Raw genomic sequence first — 19,017 nt, 5'->3', positions numbered from 1 at the left:
CCCCCCCCTCCCACCCCCCTCAAGAGTAACCAGCCCACTGGCTACTACTCTTCACTCCCCTTAATGCTCCCTAAATTGAGTATTTTTGGACCCCCTGATACCAGACGGATCCTCAGATCTTCACTGGACACCAAAGAAATAGTGGACAATAAGCCTGGTGAACCCAATAACGGAGGAGCACAACTGACTTGGCGCCAACCCTGCCGGCCTGCCTGCTGCACCCAACCCTCGAGGAACAACTGACCTGTCCTGCAGCTGCAGCCTCGAAGAAACTGGAAGAGTTTCCAGTGCTTCACCAATCGCCAGGTGGAACTACTTAGGAGTAAAGGAGCTGCTCCCCTGCAATTGCAGGTGCCCAAGAAAGACCTGAGAGGGCCAGGCCACCAGAAACCCGACTCCGGACATCACCACTGCACCCAAGCCACCCAGCCCGTGTTGAAGTGGGCCAATGATGCCAATGTGGTCCCCAGGCCCTCCAGAAGACGAGCCCACCCCTGTGCTCGCCCACTGTGGACTTCACGACAGTGCCTGCAGACTGTCTCCTGGTCACTTGCGGTTGCAGGGAGGTCTGCAGAAGCAAAGACCCGACACTCTAGGACACCTCTGCACCAGTCCGCCATGGACCATGGAGAAGAGAGCCAAGGATGTCCCCACGTCTCCCTGCCTTGTGAGACCTGAGCCCACTTGTTGGCTTGGTTGCCTGGACCCCCAGTCCATGCCTGCAGAGTGTTTCTGCTGGTCTATCCCCCCCCCCCCTCCCCCTGTACAACCAAGAGGAACTCCAGTGCTGGGCTGTCAACAGAAAACACCCCTGCACCCGTGCCCTACATCCTGAGGAGGAGGGGACTGACGGTGTCCTCACATGCCCAAGGACCTCAAGAGTCTGGTTGCATTCCGGGTCTATTGTACTTTGACCACTGTGCCACTTCAGACATGGAGCAACAATATGCACATCAGCACTGGCCCTGCTCCAGCTGGAACAGTCCAGCTCTAAATGCCAATTAACAGAGAATGTAACCTGGCAGTTAGGACTGAACCACTTGTAATAACAAAGGACCAGGGCTGATATGGATAAGGTTGATCCCCATTTGAAGGGACACAGTGAGCAAAAGCATTTTCTTTTTTTTTCTCAGAGAGATCCCCCTATTGCGATTAGAATACCCATACTTGAGTTCTGTGCTTGTTGTGCCACAGGGCTCAAGCTGCACATCACAAGTGATGTCTACAAGGCGAAAACTGTTCTGAGGTTGCTTTTGACCCCCTTCTGAGTGGACTATGCAAGGCATGTTCAGGCTTAACTGTTCCTACAGGTGCATCAACCAAGGCTGATTTGCATAAAGCTAGTACCTGCCTGTAGTGGCCCACTGAGCAAACAAAATGACCGACTGGAATGCTGCTCAGATTAATTACCAGTGGCCGAGATTAATTCAAGCATTCCATCCACCACTTTTTTTCTATGTAACTCTGCTCCTACCCACTTTGCCTTGCAGGCTGGCTGATATATTCTTCCCCAATCCCCTAATATTCTATCGCATTCTGAATCTACACCCATTGCTGGTGTCTGGCGAGGAACACTTAATTTCCTTTGTAAAGACTCTTTCACTTCCTGAAGACATTAGTCAATGGCAGCTCCCAACTGCGCCAACAATTATGTTTTACTGCCAAAGGGCACCCAAAATTTACAGGCTATGGGAAGTTGGCTTGTACACACTGTTTTTCTGCAGTAGCAGGGCTGATGTCTAAGGCACTCTTGTGTTTTTTCTATTGGCAACCAGAGTGTGTCTGGGTCTTTTTGTAGACAATAGTGAGACAGAAAGGTCAAGTCACATCTCTATAGACCGCAATAGACGGGGTCTGTTAGGGATAAATTTGCTTCATCATTTGTAAACCTTAATAGAGACATATGTTCTTCCTTCCCTTGCCCTGCAACACTTCTCTAACATAGCCCACTCTCCCATGTGACCCACCTTACTAGTCCCACCTCTCCATCAAGCCACTCAGCTTCATTCTCACGCTTGTTAATGTATCATTTGTCCCAGAGTCTTACCCGCTGCAGCGTCTCCTTCAGTTGTGCATTCACCATCTCCAAGTCACGCTTCTCATGTTCCAAGCTGGCCACAGCTCGCTGAAGGAGCTCCAAGCGTCCGTACAGGATCTCCTGCTTCTCAGCATGCAGTGGTTTCGCCAGGTCCTCCTCCTTGTCCTGAGGAGGTGGAAAACCCAAGCAGGTTTAAATTACTCTTTCTTTGCATAAACTAGAAAATTAACAGTTGAGTGGTTACATATACAAATAATGCTGAGAAATTGTTTTGGAAAAAACAGACATAAGACTTCATTTGTAGAGGTGGGGTTCTGGGTGATGAATGCCCCCCCACACTCTTTGCAGCTTGTTTTTCCAGCCGTATTTGGAGTTCGAAGCTCTGCTTCGTACCAGCATCTTTAAATAAAGCCAGGGAATACATTAGTGGAGGGCCAACTGCTGCAGGACTGCAATCTTTGCGGCACAGGCAGACCTGCACTGTTTTTCAGGCACTGTTTTTTCAGTATCCGACCCATTATGTAAGGCATTGCAACCCCAAGAAGGGAAAAAACATGCCCCTGACATACTGGGAGAAACTCCCTAGTGTATAAGGAGCATCCATTTTTCATTTTGTGAAACGAAAAACCTCTGCTTTCAGCGTATTTCTTTGAAAACTGAAAAAAGGTACTGCCACCCCGCCGTGCTGCCACGTCATCTCATGGTTGTGCATGTTTGCCGACAGCGCTCTTCCCATACATGCAGAAGTATAAAATATCACTTACGTACAGTTGTAAAGTTCTTACCATTTTATGGTTAATGTTAATAAAAATAACAATTTCTAAGTAGAAAAATAAACAGAAATAAGCCACAAAACCGGATACTATAAAATATAGAAAGAACATTCACCTTTAACAATGTTTCGAGGAGAAAGATTATTATTGCTAAGAAATGTATCTTTGGTCTCCTGACATCAGTACCAGGGTGTGAAAAGGAGCTTATAATGCAGAGGCTTTGGATCACTTTCTTTACTTGTACTGCAGTAAGCTGTGATTTGGTGAAAGTTACCATCACTTCTTCTCACTTCTTTCTTCCGATCCCTTTCTTAATTTGATACATCTTACTGATTTGTACTGTTTGTTAAGTATTTTTGATTGGGCTACTCTGTTAGCTTTTGACCTTGATAGATGCATGGAGAACCGGTATTTAATCATATTGTAAATAGGTCTCACCTGCACCACATGGAGAACTTTGGTGACGGATTCAATGATGCAATTTGTAGCACCTTGCCTTAGGCTGCCTTTAATTTGTTTTTGTAGCCCTGATGAAGTGGTAGGTCATTGTACCAAAGTAATGAAACATATGGTGACAACACCTGTTGTAATCGGACTGATGGCTACACTGATACATTCAAGAATATGAATACTCCAAATTAAAGATCACTTTGGAATATACAGACGATTTAGTGTTGAATATTTTGCTTTGGTTGCTCGGGTGATATTTGAAATTTTCAATAAATATATTGAAAACTTATCTCGCATCTTTTGTGGCTCGCCTTGGCATGCATGAGTAACAACACGCAATCCCCATCCCTGGGGAGTCAGTCAGAGGGTCATGTTCAGGATGCTATAATCACCTTTTACCCCAGTGGGTGGGTTTAGATGTTTGAGCCAGCCAGGAGTTAAGCCGGTAGTCACTCATGGTGTGGACAGTCTCAGTCTCCCACACTTCTGCCATCCAAAACACGCAGTCCCAGTATCAGAGTGGGAACCGCATAACATCTCTCTCTTGACATTCTGATGGGGATCTTTTCTTGCTTGACCTCGACAAATTCTTCAGTGAATTGTGCCAATTCAGTTTCTTCAGGGTTCTCTTTGCTGCCAAGTCCAGGTCTTTTGGCTATTCCTGTTTGTGCTGGGATTGCACCATTACATTATGCATTCACCTTTGTTTTCTCTTGTATTCCAGGTCTTAGGCTGGAATATGGCATACGTATCGCATGCCCTACTGGTAACTGGAGAGAGAGACTGCAAATGTTTGGGCTGTTTTGCTACATAAACTTGTGGTGGCTGTAGTGGTACGGGGTTGGCTCGCTACCACTTTCTCATTCACCAGCCCATGTGGTCGAGGCGCTACCTTTGGAAACTCTTAGAAGAATTTCAGGTTTCTTCTGTGTATTACTGATCTTCCGTGACACCCGTCAGTAGTTCAGATGAATCCTCCAATGTCTTGGGACTCCTTAGCTCTTTCAGTGACCACTTCATTTTCTCCTTTCTTCTCCACAGAGCTCTTCGCTGAGCTTCCATAGCCAAAGGCAGAAAAAATAATCTAAAAATGGCAACAATGACAGGGGCTTGTGGGCATAAGTCTGACATTACTTAAGAAAGGACAGGGCACCAAATGGTCTACTCCCACAACTAAAAAAAAAACAAAAAAAAAAAAAGGGAGAAAGAAGGGAGTAAGAGAAACTTCTCTAGATCCAACTACTAACTGATCGAATAATGCACACGTCTGAAACGAGAAAAGACGTGTGCTGCATATGTTTTTTCTTCCTTTGATGGCGGGGATGTCAGAGGTTTTCTTAGCCCTCTAGAACGTCTCCTTTAAGGGTGCCTTCCACTCCTTTCCATTCAGCATTCAATCATCCTCAGAAGTGGAGCCAATGTCTAGCATTGGCCTTTTCTTTTGACCCAGCATGATGCGAAGAGTCCTGAACTCCTTCAACTGCAAGCTTTTTCTGTGATGTGGGCTGGTACTTAAGCAACTGTGTTTTCTCACTCGAAGAAGTTTGCTTCAGCAGTTTCACATGTAAATTGGATGCCTCGTCTTTCAACAGCACCAGTAACCTATGTCCTCCTTGTATTCACTCAGAGCTTCTTCAGTCTCAATGCTGCCATTTTTGGAGAGGCACATCTCCTCTATCAACAATTTTTTTTTTTCTGTGTTTCTTTACTGCTTATAACTCTGCCTCGTCTGCCGTTATCCAATGGGCAATCGGTACCATGCCGACACGCATGAGTCAAGTTTGAAAAGGGAACCAGTGTAGCTGGCACTGCAAGCTGTGACAGATTGGTCAACATTTGAAGATTGTACTCATACTCTAAAAGTATGATGAGAAAACTCAGGGGCCGACATAAAAGCCATAAAATTCTCTGACTGCTTTGAGACACCTCTGAATAGCGCAGGAAAAAAACTCAATCTAACATCGAAATCCAGTGAATATCTGAATTTTTTGGCAGGTTCCCATATCTGTTGATGGTCTCTGTTTTTTCTTCGGGAACTCCCTCAGCTGACCTCTGAACTCAAAGGTAGGAAAAAAAAGAATTTGAAATGGCGGTCATGTAGTCGGGTACTGTGGGCCTTCAGTCAACACCATACTTTTGCTCAGCCTATGTCTCCACCCACCAAAAGGTAGAAAAAGTTTTACAGTATGAGATTTCTACACCCAACCACGTGATGGTGAGATGATGCACACCATGTGACTCTAGAGAACTCTCTAGTGTTCCTATAACAAACAACTTCTTCTCTGGGAAAAAACATAGCTTTCCTATGACTATCTAAGTCAGGTTCTTTGTTTCAATTTTCATGTGGGCTTTACAAATGGGAGACAAGGATGGAGAGAGTCAATCTAAATGTAGCATTTCCCATTTTAAGCCACATAAGCATTTTTACTTTCTGTAACACTGAACTTGGAATGATGACGGGGCTTTAATAAGGGTAGAGTCTGGCTTGTTCAAAACACTTTCAGTAGGTTTTAGGATAACCACATGGTAAAAAGGAAAGCTATGGCACTCCACTGGCTTATTTAATTTACAATCGGGTTTGCAAACCATTCACAAGCTCAAGAAAGCACAAGTAACAATTTGCTACTCACCTACATCTTCTAACTGAACATTTGATTCTGTATGCCACATTGTTGGGTTACATGATGTCTGTGCAGGGCTAGGCAGTAGGGAAATGTGTTCCTGAGGCATGAGAGTTTAGAACGGGATCTCATGGTGGGTGCTTTCATGCCCACAGGAGGCAGGGGTCAGTGCTGAGGGGGCTGGAAAATACTCATTTACTCCAGAAACATATCTGTAGTTAGTTGAAGAGTTGATAAACTCTGCCCATACAGTGTACTTGTTTCCTGCTAACGCAACCTTTGAGTGTGATAGCATTAATGTAGCTTATATCTTATAAACCTAAGCCGAACTTTGCAATCTCACCAGTGTGTACTTCAAACAGGGTTATGCTCCATTTCAATAGTAATATTAATTCTGGTAGATACTATTACTATGCACAGCCCTAGAAGCATTCTCTTGACGGCTTATAAACATAATCTAGTTTTTCTTGGCCAGCTGCAAGCAGATTGACTAAAAGGAGAGGACGTTCTCGGGAGTCATGAAATCATCTTTTTTTCAAAATTCTCCTAGGCAATTATTGATGTAGAACAGCACAAAAATGGCTGCCAAAGAACAATGCCCAGTCCATGTCAGGGTCAAGGGAATGTCTTCTACACAGTGTAGAAGCATGTTTCCCTGCCCACAGTGCCTGATTGCGTGTATCCTTTCATTTTGAATGACGTTTGATGTCTTGCCTTGGCCTCACTCCAATATAGAGTTTATGCAAAGCCCTAGGCCTACTCTTGACATAAGGAGGCCCTGCACTTTTCCTGAGACCCCTGCTCTACCCCACACTAAATGTACTCTCACTTGCTGACAGCAGACTAAAATCCCTGCACATGTACACATGTAGTGGTAGTGGCAGTGCACTCTTGTTTGAGAATCTATAGTTTGACCAGATCTTTTTATACGAGTTATTAAAATGGAGGCCTACAGCCCACTCATGTACAGTTTTGCTTCTCTGTGCTTACCTAGTTCCTTGTGTGCGTTATATGTGTTGATGTGCGTAGCGGCCGTGGCACATGCGTTTTGTGACTGAATAAATCAGAATAATGTCAGTCCTGGATTTGCCTATGATGGAGAGGAGGTTGTGTTCCCAGACAATGAAAATGTAGCACTCACCTTGGAGCTGGTGGGGTTTGCTTAGTAGGAGCTGCTGATCAGTTTTTCTGAACACTGCCACTTGGTGGATGGTGGAGACGAAGGCTGGGATTGCAGACTCTGTTGTGCAAAGTGAGGAGAGTGTTAGGTGAGGCCTGGCCTTTTGTCCCTCTTCTTCAGCTGGGCCAATGAGAGCCAGGTGCAGCAACCTCATACCTAAAGAGGTGGCACCTCCAGGTTGGAGGCTTCACTGCAGTGAGAAGCATCACTGTACAAGAAGACTGTGACTGGTGAACATCCTGGAAAGGATTTGTCCTGAAAGGAGATTCACCCGAAACTGGTTCTTCAGTTTCAGACAGTCGATCCACATCTCCTCTCTGCCAGCTCTGTAAAAGTAAGGGAATGCTCTGCAGAATACTGAGACAAAGCCCAACGGCCTCTCTATCAGAAGTGAGGGGATATCACTTGAATTCTGGATCTTTTGCTGGAACAGCTGAATACTTGTCCTGAGGAACCTACAAGCCTGCCTGCCTACCTGCTTAGAGAGGGAAGGAGCCTACCAGCCCTGTAGGAGGAGTGTCTTTCCAAAGAGGAGCTAGTCTCAGCACATCCCTAATGTATGTGGGGCGAACATCTGGGGGCCTAAAGTCTCTCTACGCAGGTTCTTGGTGGGAACCGCAACCACAATGGCTGAGGGCTGGTCAGGGCTGTGTTTGGATCAGTCTATGCAAGGCTGCAGCTGCCAGCTGAAGATCAGCTTAGAAGTGGCTGCAACTCCCTATAGACTGGCCTGTGCAAGACTGTGTCTGCGCAGTGACCATCATGCGGGATGGCCACAAATGCCCGTTTCAGCTAGCCTGTGTAGGGCTGCAGCAACTTAAGTCTACTAGCTTTAGCAGGCAGCGACTGTGTAAGTGTTGCCTGGCCCAATCGGAGCCCCAGTGAGCATCTACCATCTCCTGCATGGGCCCAGCATAAAGAACCCAAAGCTATAGCCACTCACCATCAGACTGTTCTGAACAGTTCTGTGCCAGGTCTGCTGTCCCCAAACCTACTGACCATAACAAGGTGCGGTGCACCGCTAGATGCGACCCCAGAGTGCACAGTGGGTAAGAAGAGCTGCCGGCCGGGGTGCTCTCACTCCAGCATAGCGCTCAGGCGTGCTTGAAGGCCTGGTGGCAAGGATGACCTTTGTGGACTGATTCTATGTCACTGTGGTAAGAACTTGAACAGAGACTGTGTGCAAACAAATTTGGGGGTGAGTAATTGGCATACGAGTTATATTTACACTACTAGTCCATTTCCCATAATAGTAGGGACCACCCAGAACCAGGAGAGGGCCTAACAAAGGAGAGAACCGGGGGATTTGGGTGGAGACGCAGCACCAAGCTGAACAGCACCCAGAGACACTAAGACAGTAGTGTGTAGTAGTGCATTCAGTGTGCAATAAAGTACTTTTATTTCTTTTGAAGATAAGCACTGGGTTGGACATTCCTTTATTGAATCTTTGCCGACCTGAGAAGCCTATGACTGCTTGCCATGGCTGCTGCTGAGAATCAAGTGCAAAAGAGGTTGTATTCTGCCAGTTTGCAAGCCGTAGTGGCATGGTTTCTGGAACATCAGGGGCAAACGGTTGAAGCCCAGCCGTCGTCATTGCCCTATGGCCCACCAAACATGGCCGGATGGAATGATGATAGGGTTTAGTCGAACACCAGGCCATGTGGCTAGTACTTGCTGAGAAACGTAAAAGGCTGTGTTCAAAGAGAATTCAGGGGTGGCACGGAATGGCTGCAGTACATGATTGAAAGTAAATGTAAATGTAAATTTCGTACTTGTATAGCGCACTACTCACCCGTTAGGGTCTCAAGGCGCTGTACTCATACCGCTGTGGAACCCCTCCTGGCTTTTCCCTGTGAGGTGCCCACTCCTAGGCAACCTCCAAGGTGAAGCCAGGCATCCCAGCGCTGTTGGGGCCGTTGTGGAGATTAAGCAAGCTATTGCCCAGAGTTACAGAGTGGGACCCATGAATTAGATTAGGCACCGATGCAAGAATTATCAGGTCTGAGGAAATTGAGCCCAAGACCCGCTGAGGCGGGAATTGAACCCTGGTCCCGGGCCAGATCTCTGCATCAGGGTCTGCCGCTCTAACCATTGAGCCACACTTCTCCACAAAGTGATGTGTAGTAAGCACTCATTATGCTCTGCCAAGGGATCTGGGCACAGGGTGTACCTAAAGGCTGCATTCAGAGCTCAGTAAGTAAATCAGAGCGGAAACACATGCCCAATACCAATAGGCATGGCTGAACTGCAGTGTTGAGCAGTCACATGGGAGTGCGACGATTTAAGCAAGACAAGTACAAGTCTCGTCCTGAATCCAACACTGGGCGTGAACACTGGGCGTGAACACTAGGCGCAGGGAGTGGTTGGCTGTTTCCACGTGGCGCTGGGAATGGGGCTTGGCTTCCAAATGTTATTACAGGTGGGCTTTTTGAGATGGTAGCATAGAATTAGGGTACAAGGTTAGTCATACTGACACATTCTGAGGTCTGATCATGCTCTGTATAGGTAAAGCCCAAGTTGAGGAGCAGGAAAGGAAAAAGGCAGGGTCAAGGTCAGATCTTGAGCCCACAGTGCACTGAGAATGGCCACAGGTATGTGGGTTTTGGAAGAGGTGGATTGGGTACAAATCACTACCAAAAGTTAAAGCTTGAAATCCAAACTTGATGGACACAGATGAAGCCTATGCACAGTGGGCTCTGGAGGCCAGGTGAGTGGGTGCATGACATGTTCACATCCTGCAAGCACTATCTGTTGAGCTATGCCATATGCACGGTCGGGAGCAGGTGTGCACTGCTCGATGAGTGTACTGTGTGCCCAGAGTTAGTAGGTAAAGTACCATCATCATTTTCTATATGCTTTGGGAGTCCGAAGGAGTGGTCTGGTTGAAGGTTGTGGTCAAAAGCCACACTGTACCCCTAGCTCGGTTGGGCCAGCCAAAGACTATGACCAAAGGAGGAGAAGATTCATGGAGTGGCTGAAGCCATCCCTGCACCCATTGCTACTGGGCATGTCTACTGAAGACCAGATTACTGGAACTACTGGATTGGGAGAATGCCATGTACCTGGAGATTTTACAGGAATGATTGAAGCCCAAGTCTTGAAGAGAGTGGGGGAACATGATATAGAGAAAGGCCAAAAGTCACTCCTTGTACACTGCACCATGATCCCATGAGGCACGGTTGATCCTTGCCCTTTTACCTCAGGAAGTGTCAGATGGAGTGCATGGCATTGCTGAAGGCTGTAAGTGGCGACCAAATCCTGCTGGGCATGCTTGAAGGCCATGTCCTGAAGGTTCTGCAGAACTGTGTGCAGTATACAGAGCCTGCTTTACTGAAGGCTTTGGGGACAAGGACAACCAGAGTGAGGAGTACACAGGCAAAGGCCACACAAGTTATAGGCAGCCATGTAACTGTAACCCTGTCATCCATTGCTCATGGCTTCACAAGATTATACAAATGACACTGAAAATTATACCAATGATAAATTCATATATCACATTGACATCACTCAAGCTGCAAACGATTGCTCTTTTACACGTGTCGATGGGTCAAGCTTTTCTATATATAAATCCTTCACAATGAAAGATGTGGAAAACTATAAGCAAACTGCAATGCTCGGCAGGTCACGGGGCAGATGCACTGAGAGCTATCAGCCGGGAACACAATCCCTTTTCTAAAGTCCCCAGTAACCAAGTAGTTGCCATGAAAGAAGCACATGATTTGAAGTGAGCTTAGAAACTGACAGCATGAGCTATTATTCTCCAAGAAAAATATAGACAGAGTATAGACAGAAGCACCATATACTAAAATCCGCTTGAGAATTCCCAAATACTCCCAACAGACACAATATCCAAAATGTCAAAAAGTTAACAATTCCTCAAAAACTCTCACACATTGATAAAATTACATCTTATTTTTCTGTAAACAGTAATGTTGAGACTTGATAGGTAAACATGCAGACCTACTTTGTACTATAACAAATTATATATTCAGTATCCATCTTCTATGCTAGGTTTCCCCAAAACTAGAGAGGTGAATCAGGTGACAGAAATTGTTAGGGAAAAAGAATATGTCTTACCTGCAGGAGTTGATGATCATGATCTTGCTCTGGCGCCAACCTCTGCAATTTGGCCATGTCCTTGGTCAGGGACAAGACCTTTTCCTGGCTCTGGGAAAGTGACATGGTCAACTCCTCTGCTCTCTGCTTCCATTTCACCACCTCGTGCTCTGCGTGTTTCAAGGCAACAGCAACCTGCCCCACGTCCCCTTGGAGGATGTTCACCTTGGATTGAGTCTCCTCCTCTAGCTGATTTACCCTTTCTGACCAGATGGCAAGCTGCTGCTCTTTTTCCAGCAGTTCCCAGCGTGCTTGCTCCAGTGACCCATCAGCAAACTTCCTCTGAGTTTTCTCACTGTCCTTCTGTCTCTCAAGAACTTTGACACGCTCTGTTAAGACTTCAGCAAGCAGCAGCTCCTCTTGCTGGGCATTCTCCTGATTCCTGATTCTCTCTCTGAGAGACTTCACTTCTTGATCTTTCTCCATCAGTCTGCCCTGTATCTGGCCTAAGCGGCCCTGCTCACTCAACCACTCCAGTTCCCCCTGTTTTAACAATGCAGTACTCTTGTTGAGTGATTCAATTATCTGTCCTTTTTCCTTAAGGGAGTTCTCTAGCCAGTGGATCCTGTCTCTTTCAACTCTGAGCTCATGCTCCTTAACATTCAAAGACTCTCGGAGATGACCCACTTTTCCCTTCAGACCCAAATTCTCTAGTTCCTCGACTTTAAACTTCAGGATGCTCTGGTTCAATTCCTCCACTCTCCGCTCTTTTTCTTGTAAGGTGACCTCCAGCTGATCGACTTTAATCTTTTGAACATGAAGGTCTTGTTCCTTTTCAGTTAATGTTTCCTGTAGAAAACTCAGATTCTTACACAATGTCAATTTCTCTTCCTTGTCCTCATTCAAAGCCGAAATTGTTGCAGTTAATGTCGCGATTCTTTGCTCTTTTGCACCTAGAGCCTCCTGCAGCTGCTGGACCTTTTGCCACTGAAGTATCAGTTCCTGGTCCTTTTTAGCTAAGATCTCTTTTAGCTGGATAACATCTACCTGAAGTCCCAACATCTCCTTTTTTTCTTGTTGCATCCTTGTTATTTTCTCATGCAAGGCCTCCAGCTCCTGCTGTTTCCCCCTCAGGTCTCCTTCCAGGTGCCAAACTTTATCTCTCTGAACGGCCTCCTCTTTCTCCTTTTCAGACAAAGTTTGTTGTAGATGGATCAAATTCTCCTGAAACATTGTTGCCTTTAACTCGTATTCCTGTACTGTGCTCTGGAGACGAGTAAGCTCCAACTTTAGGGAAGCTTTGCCATTTTCAGCCTGTCTAGCTGCCTCCTCCAGCTCATCAGTCCGGACATGCCACAAGTTCAGCTCTCCTCGAGCTTCCTCCTCCTTTTGCTCAGATATCCTGAGCTGCTCCTCCTGGGCAAGGAGTTCATGTGTCCTTTCCTTCGCCAACTCCTGCAGCCTCTCAGAGTTCTGCTGCAATGTCTTAGCCTGTCTCTCTAGATCTTGGTTGTGCACTTGTAGAAATTCAATCACCTGTGTTTTTTCTAGTATAACAGACTCGGAGTGTTTTAATGCCTCCTCTTGCCTGATCACCTCCTGCTCAAAGTCATGTAATGCACTTTTCAATTCCTCAACTTCTTTGTCCTTTTCTCTCAAGGATGCCTTCATGTGTTCTAAGTTCTCCTTCAGGGCCTTCGTTTGTGCTTCCTCTACTTCCTCCTGCTCCTCAACCTGCTGCCGCAGGGACTCTAGGTCTTGCTGTCGTACTCGTAGAGATGCCTTCAGATGTTCCAGGTTTTCCTGAAGAGCCAGTACCTTTTTCTCTGCTTCTGCCCTGTGCACCGCAAGCTCACTCATCTCCTCCCGTTGTGCCTCCTGCTCCTTAACGCGTTCTCTGAGGGCTGTCTGGGCCTGAACAAGGGACGAATACAGAGAATCTGTTTGTGCCTTCTCCCTCTCCTCGTGCTCCATCAGTTTCTTCTGCTGGGACTCTATTGACTTCTCTTTTTCCCAGATTGCTGCCCTTGCCTGGGCAAGCTCTTCTAGCAGACGTTCTGTCCGTGTTTTTTCCTGCTCCTTCTGTCTGTGTATACAACCTTGCTGCAACTCAAACTCTCGCTCCCTCTGCCCCAGGGAAGCAGTCAATTGCTCAACTTTCTCTTTGAGGGTCTTCAGCTGATGTGTTTGCTTCTGTCCCACCCTCTCCTCCTCTTCCTCCCTCTCGTGTATCCACTGCTGCTGGGTTTCTAGCTCACGGTCCCGTTCAATCAGTGTCTGAGTCAGGTTGGCCACTGTCTCCCTCAGAACAGTGATCTGCCCATCCAGCTGCTTTTCATATTCCTGCAACACCTGCATCTGCTCCCGCTCGGACTCAGTCGCCTGATCCTTCTTCCTGAGCATGTCTTTCAAGTGCTCTATAGTTTTGACTTGTGTCCTGATCTGTTCCATTAATGTCTCATCTTCAGCCACCTTGGTCAAGAGACCTACCTGCGCTAGATTCTGGTTCAATACTTCAACCTGCTGGGTGCCTCTGGTTGCCTGCGCTTCAGAGGCCAGGAGGCGCTCTTGCAGGTCACAAATCTCAGCTTCTTGCTTTTTCATTTGAAAAGTGCTATGATCCACGGTAGCCTGCAGCTTCCTCCTCTCCACCTCCTGCTCCTGGAGACGCTCATGCAGATTAAAAATGTGAAGGTCTCGTTCTTCGACACCCTGAGAACGATCATCCAAATCTACTGGGACCTCCTTTGCAACACTTCGGTGGCACAATGTAGCATGTTCAAGGTCCAGTTCTTGATGCTTTAGTGATTGACCATCCATTTTTTCCTGGAGTGCTTTTCTTGCACCTTCTTCAACAAAGAGGAGATCACGCAAAGTCATGAGTTCTGCATCCCGATCTGCAACTTTCATGGCAAGATTGTCCAATGCTGCCTTTAGCGCCTTTCTCTCCTTTTCACCTGCACTGTGACACGCTTGCAGGCTCAAGAGTTCTTTGTCCTTCTCCACCACTTTCAGGGTCTGTTGCTCTAATGCTATCTGTAAAGCTTGGCTCTGCTTCTCATACTCAGTAGTGCGCTCTTCAAGAGTTGCAATGTTATCACTCAGTTCTTTAACTCTGGCCCTTTCATGAGCCAAGGAAGAGTGCAGCAGTTGACTCTCTCTTTCCTCATCATTCAGACTCTCTTGCAGGGTCAAGAGTTTATTGCTTTGTTCTAAGCTCTTGGCAGTCTCACGTTCCAAAGAGGACTGTAGTACCTGTCTTTTACTTTCTTCCTCATCAAGATGGTGTTGCAAGGCTAAGAGTTGGCATTCTTTCTCCTTGGCAGTAATATTTTGCCGAGCCACTAATATTTTCAGACTGTCCCCCTCCCTCTCTTGCTGCCATAGCTGCTCTCGCAAGGTAGCACTCTCACTGCCTTCTTCTTTGGCAGACAGAGTTTGATGCTCAAGTGCAGATGTTAAAATGTGCCTCTCTTCTTCTTTCTCACGAAGGAGTTCTCGGAGGGCAGAAATCTCTGTTTCTCTGACTGTCAAAGTTTGAGACTGATTTTCTAATTTCTGCTCCAGTGTTGTTCTTTCCATGCTCTGTTCTTGCAAACGCTCTTGCATGGTGATAACTTCTAGCTCTTTCTCCTTTACTGCTTGAATTTGACAATGTAATGCAGCTTCCAGATCCTGCTTGTCTTGCTCAACCATCTGCAGCTTTGTGGTCTCACTCTCTCGCTCTGCCACATACAGTTGCAGGCACTCCAGGGAACTTCTGAACATTTGTTCCTCTGCTTGGGGTTCCCTTAAAGGCATATGGTTGTGATTTCTATTTGGGATGTTAATGCCAAGGCACACCAAAATATGATGGAGTGTCTCTCCTTCTTTTTTATGTACCTGGGCCTGCTCTTGCAAAGTGGAGAGCTCTACCTCTCTCTCCGTCACTTTTTGGATCAAGGCTTTCTCAGTGTTCCTGTGCTTCTCAATCTCTCTCTTCCACTCCAAGATCTGCACTTGTTGAGCAGACATCTCCTTTTCTTTCTCAATCATTTTCTGAGTCAGGTCCTTCAAATGGATCTTGTGTTCTCCCAGCTCTTTGTCACAGTCCTTGACTTGTCCTATCACAGCAGCGGCCTCTACCTCTTTCTCAGTTACTTTATGAGTTAGGTCTTTTACCTGTCCTTGAAGACTAGTGATCTCCACCTCTCTCTTTGTCACTATGTTAGTTTGTTTAATGAGTCGATGCTTGCTCTCTTCCAACTCTTCCCCAAGATCCTTGATCTGCTCTTGTAGAGCAGAGATCTTAACCTCACTTTCGATAAACTTTAGAGTCAGGTTATCTAGAGAATTCTTGTTTTCCATAGCAGATTGTTCCTGATCCTGGACATGCTCTTGAAGGAAGTCAATCTCATTCTGCTTCTCAATCACATCTTTAGATTTAGTGGTTAGAAGATTCATGTGTTCCTCCATCTTAATCTCCTGTTTCAAGATCTGCTCCTGTAGGGCAGCAATAGTCTCATTTCTTTCAGCTATTTGTTGGCACAAATGCTCCATGGTGCCCTTCAGCCTCTCTCTCTCCTCCTCAGACTTGTATACGTGCTCCCTCAAAGTTTGAATGTCCAGTTCTTTGTCGGTCACTTTCTGACTTAGGTTCTTCAGAAGGTTGTCATCTTTCTCCAATTTTCTCTCCTGATCTTGTACCTTCTCAAGTAAAGAAGAAAACTCCACCTCTCTCTTGGCCAGTTTCTGTCTAGCGCTCTCAAGTTGATTCTGACTGTCTTCCATTTCCCTTTCATGCTCCACAACCAGTCCTTTTACTGTTGCGGTTTCCATCTCTCTCTCCTTCACTTCCTGAGTTAGGTTATTCACAAGTCTCCTGTCTTCCAACCCCTCTGTTTCTTGATCCTGGAGCTGCTTCTGAAGGGAAGTGATTCTTACATCTCTCTCGGTCATTTGTTGACTCAACTGTGCCAGTGTACTAGTCAGTCTTTCTTTTTCCTCAATGCCCTCTTGTATGAGTCGTCTCAGAGTTTCAAACTCTAGTTCTCTTTCAGATGCTTTCTGAGTCAGGTTCCTTACAAGAATTGTATGTTCCCTCATCTCTCCATCTTGTTCTTGGATCTCCTCCTTTAGGGCACTAATTCTCTCATCCCGTTTAGTTATTTCTTGAGTCAGATGTTCCAGAGTCACATTCAAATGTCCTTTCTCCTCCTTGGACTCTTGAATGTGCCCTCTCAGGACTTCAACCACCATCTCTTTCTCAGTCACTCTCCGAGTCAGGTGCTTCATGCGATCGGCATAGTCATCTATCTTTCCCTCACATTCTTGAACCTTCTGTTGTAACACTGAGATTTCCTGATCTCGTTCAGCCAATTTCTGAGTCACAATCTTCAAAAGGTTCTTGTTTTCTCTCTCACGCTCCTCTGCTAGACCTTGAACACTAGAAATCTCCAGCTCTCTCTCATTCAGTTTCTGAGAGAGGGTTTTAAAAATGTTATTTTTCTCTTGTATCTCTCCCTCGTGATGTAAGATCTGACCCTGCAGAGTGGCGATTTCCATTTCTCGCTCACTCACTTTCTTAGTCTGATCCATAAGGCTGTTCTTATATCCCTCCACTTCTGCTTCCTGCTCCTGGACATGCTCTTTAAGGTCAACAATTCTCTGGTCTCTTTTCGTTACTTGTAGACTCAAGTTCTCCACAGTCCTAGTAACCATCTCTATTTCTTCCTCGCCTTTTTGCAGGAGCGCTCTCAAAGTTTCAACTTCCATGTCTCTCTTACTTACTTTCTGATTCAGATTCTTATAAAGAATATTTTGTTCCTCTATCGCCTCTTTTTTGTCTTGGATTTCTGCCTGTAGGGCAGCAATTCTATCCTCTCTTTTTTCTACTTCCAGAGAGAAGTGCTCCAGGGTCCCCTCCAGCCTCCCTCTCTCCTCCGTGCACTCTTCTATGTTCCCTCTTAGAGTTTCGATCACCAATTCTCTATCAGTCACTTTCTCAGCCAAGTCCTCCAGCAGGCTCTTACATTTATCTGCCTCTTCCTTAAGATTCCGGACCTGCCCTTGTAAAGCACATATCTCTTCCTCTCTCTCTGTCACTTTCTGAATCAGCCCCCTCTGACGGGTCTTGTGCTCTTCCAAACATTCATCACGCTCCAGGACCTGTCTTCTTAGATCGGAGATTTCAACCTCTTTCTGATCCATTTTCTTAGTTTGACTGTTCATAAGGTCCTGGCTTTCCTGCACCTCTTCCTGAAGATCCTGAATTTGCCCTTGCAGAATAGAGATCTCTGCTTCACACTCTGAATTTTTTAGGGTCACGGTTTGGAGTATGTTCTTGCTTTCTGCAGCTATCTGTTCTTGGTCCTGCACCTGTTTGTGGAGGTAGGCGATCTGACTGTCTTTCTCAACTGCATCCAGAGATTGATTATTTAGAAGGGTCTTATGTTCTCCCAGCTCTAGCTCCCACTGTTGGGCCTGCTGCTGCAAAGCAGCAATTTGCAAGTCTTTTTCAGTTACTAAGAGACTTGAATTTTCTAAAGACTCCTTGAGTCTCTCTCTCTCCTCTTCACACTCTCTAACATGCCCCCTCACAGCTTCGATTTCCAGTTTTTTTTCAGCCACTTTCTGTTCAAGATTCTCCATTAGTTCCTGATTTTCTTTTGCCTTACACTCCTGCTCCTTGATCTGCACATTTAGAGCAGAGATCGCCTGATTTTTGGCAGAAACGTCCTGAGACATGTTCTCCAAAGCATGCTTGCATTTGTCAGTCTCTACCTCCCACTCACTGATGATCTTTTTCAGGGTTATAATTGTCTCAGCTCTCTCAGTTTCTTGTAGACCCAGGTTTTCAAGAGCCCTTGTCAGTTTCTTTCTCTCTTCCTCTCCATCCACTCTGTGTTTTTTCAGACTTTCAATCTCACTATCTCTATCAGTAATTTGCTGAGCCATAGCCTTTAAAAGCTTTTCATTTTTTTGTATCTCTTGCTGCCGATCGTTGACGTGACCCTGTAAAGCAGAGATCTGTGACTCTTTCTCAGCCACTTTCAGATACAGGGTCTCCAAATCATTCTTGAATGCCACTGTACCTTTCTCAGACTCACAAACCATCTCCGTTAGGGCACTAATTCTCTCATTTCTTTCGTTAACTTGTAGACTTAAATGGTTCATTGTCTCTTTTAGGCTCACACCCTCCTCATCATAGACTTTAATCTGTTGTTTGAGGGATTCAATCTCACCATCTCTCTCCATTACCTGTTGGCTCAGATATTCAAGATTCCTCATCAGCCCCTCTTTATCTCTTTCATTCTCTTTTATCTGCTGCTGCATTGCTCCCACCTGTCTGTCCCTTTCTTCAACACTGTGGCGGAGACAATTCACAAGCTCTTGAGCCTCCAGTTGGTGTTGCTGTAGTGAGGCCTTCTCCTTTTCCAGTTCCACAAATGCACTCTTCAGCAGTGCTAGCTCCTCCTTCATAGCAGCATTCTCTGCTTCCACCTCCTCTCTTTGGTCCTTTAACATTGCAAGCTCTTGTTCCTGGAGCTCTAGGGATGAAAGCGCAGTTTGAAGTCCTTCCTCCTTCGCATGAAAGGCCTCTTCCATGCTCGCAACCCGATCTTCACAGGCTTCGAGTGATTCCTGGAGCCTGCGGTTTTCCTGGGAGAGATTATCGTTTGTTTCTCTCTGCTGATCCAGCTCTTGCTGCAAAGAAATGGAAAGTCTGTTACATGGAAGCACTTTTTAATCCTGAATCTCTGAGGGTGGAAGAGTGAATGATGGAATATCACACCTATGGTGCCAGGAAAATTTATTATGGCCCCTTAAAAATGTGCTCTCTAAGTGGAGTTTCAGTTTCCATGTCACTTAGATCATGACCCCTGCCTCTAAAGTTCCATAACAACGTCTATTTACACA

At 45.9% G+C, this 19,017-nt stretch overlaps 1 protein-coding gene across 1 annotated transcript in view; it reads right to left on the bottom strand.

The window, feature by feature from the left end:
• LOC138303688 (centrosome-associated protein CEP250-like) overlaps window positions 1-19,017 on the bottom strand; it is a 159,234-nt gene that overhangs the window by 8,120 nt on the left and 132,097 nt on the right. The window contains exons 29-30 of the mRNA XM_069243015.1: window positions 11,140-18,804; window positions 2,048-2,203 (exon numbers count right to left, since the gene is read on the bottom strand). Coding sequence (XP_069099116.1) covers window positions 2,048-2,203; window positions 11,140-18,804 — 7,821 coding nt within the window. The remainder of the gene's footprint in view (window positions 1-2,047; window positions 2,204-11,139; window positions 18,805-19,017) is intronic.

This window comes from Pleurodeles waltl, chromosome 7, assembly GCF_031143425.1.
Source record: "Pleurodeles waltl isolate 20211129_DDA chromosome 7, aPleWal1.hap1.20221129, whole genome shotgun sequence".
Classification (NCBI taxonomy): domain Eukaryota; kingdom Metazoa; phylum Chordata; class Amphibia; order Caudata; family Salamandridae; genus Pleurodeles; species Pleurodeles waltl.
The sequence above is the reverse complement of the archived record's forward strand: the minus strand, read 5'-3'. Positions and strand labels throughout refer to the sequence as shown.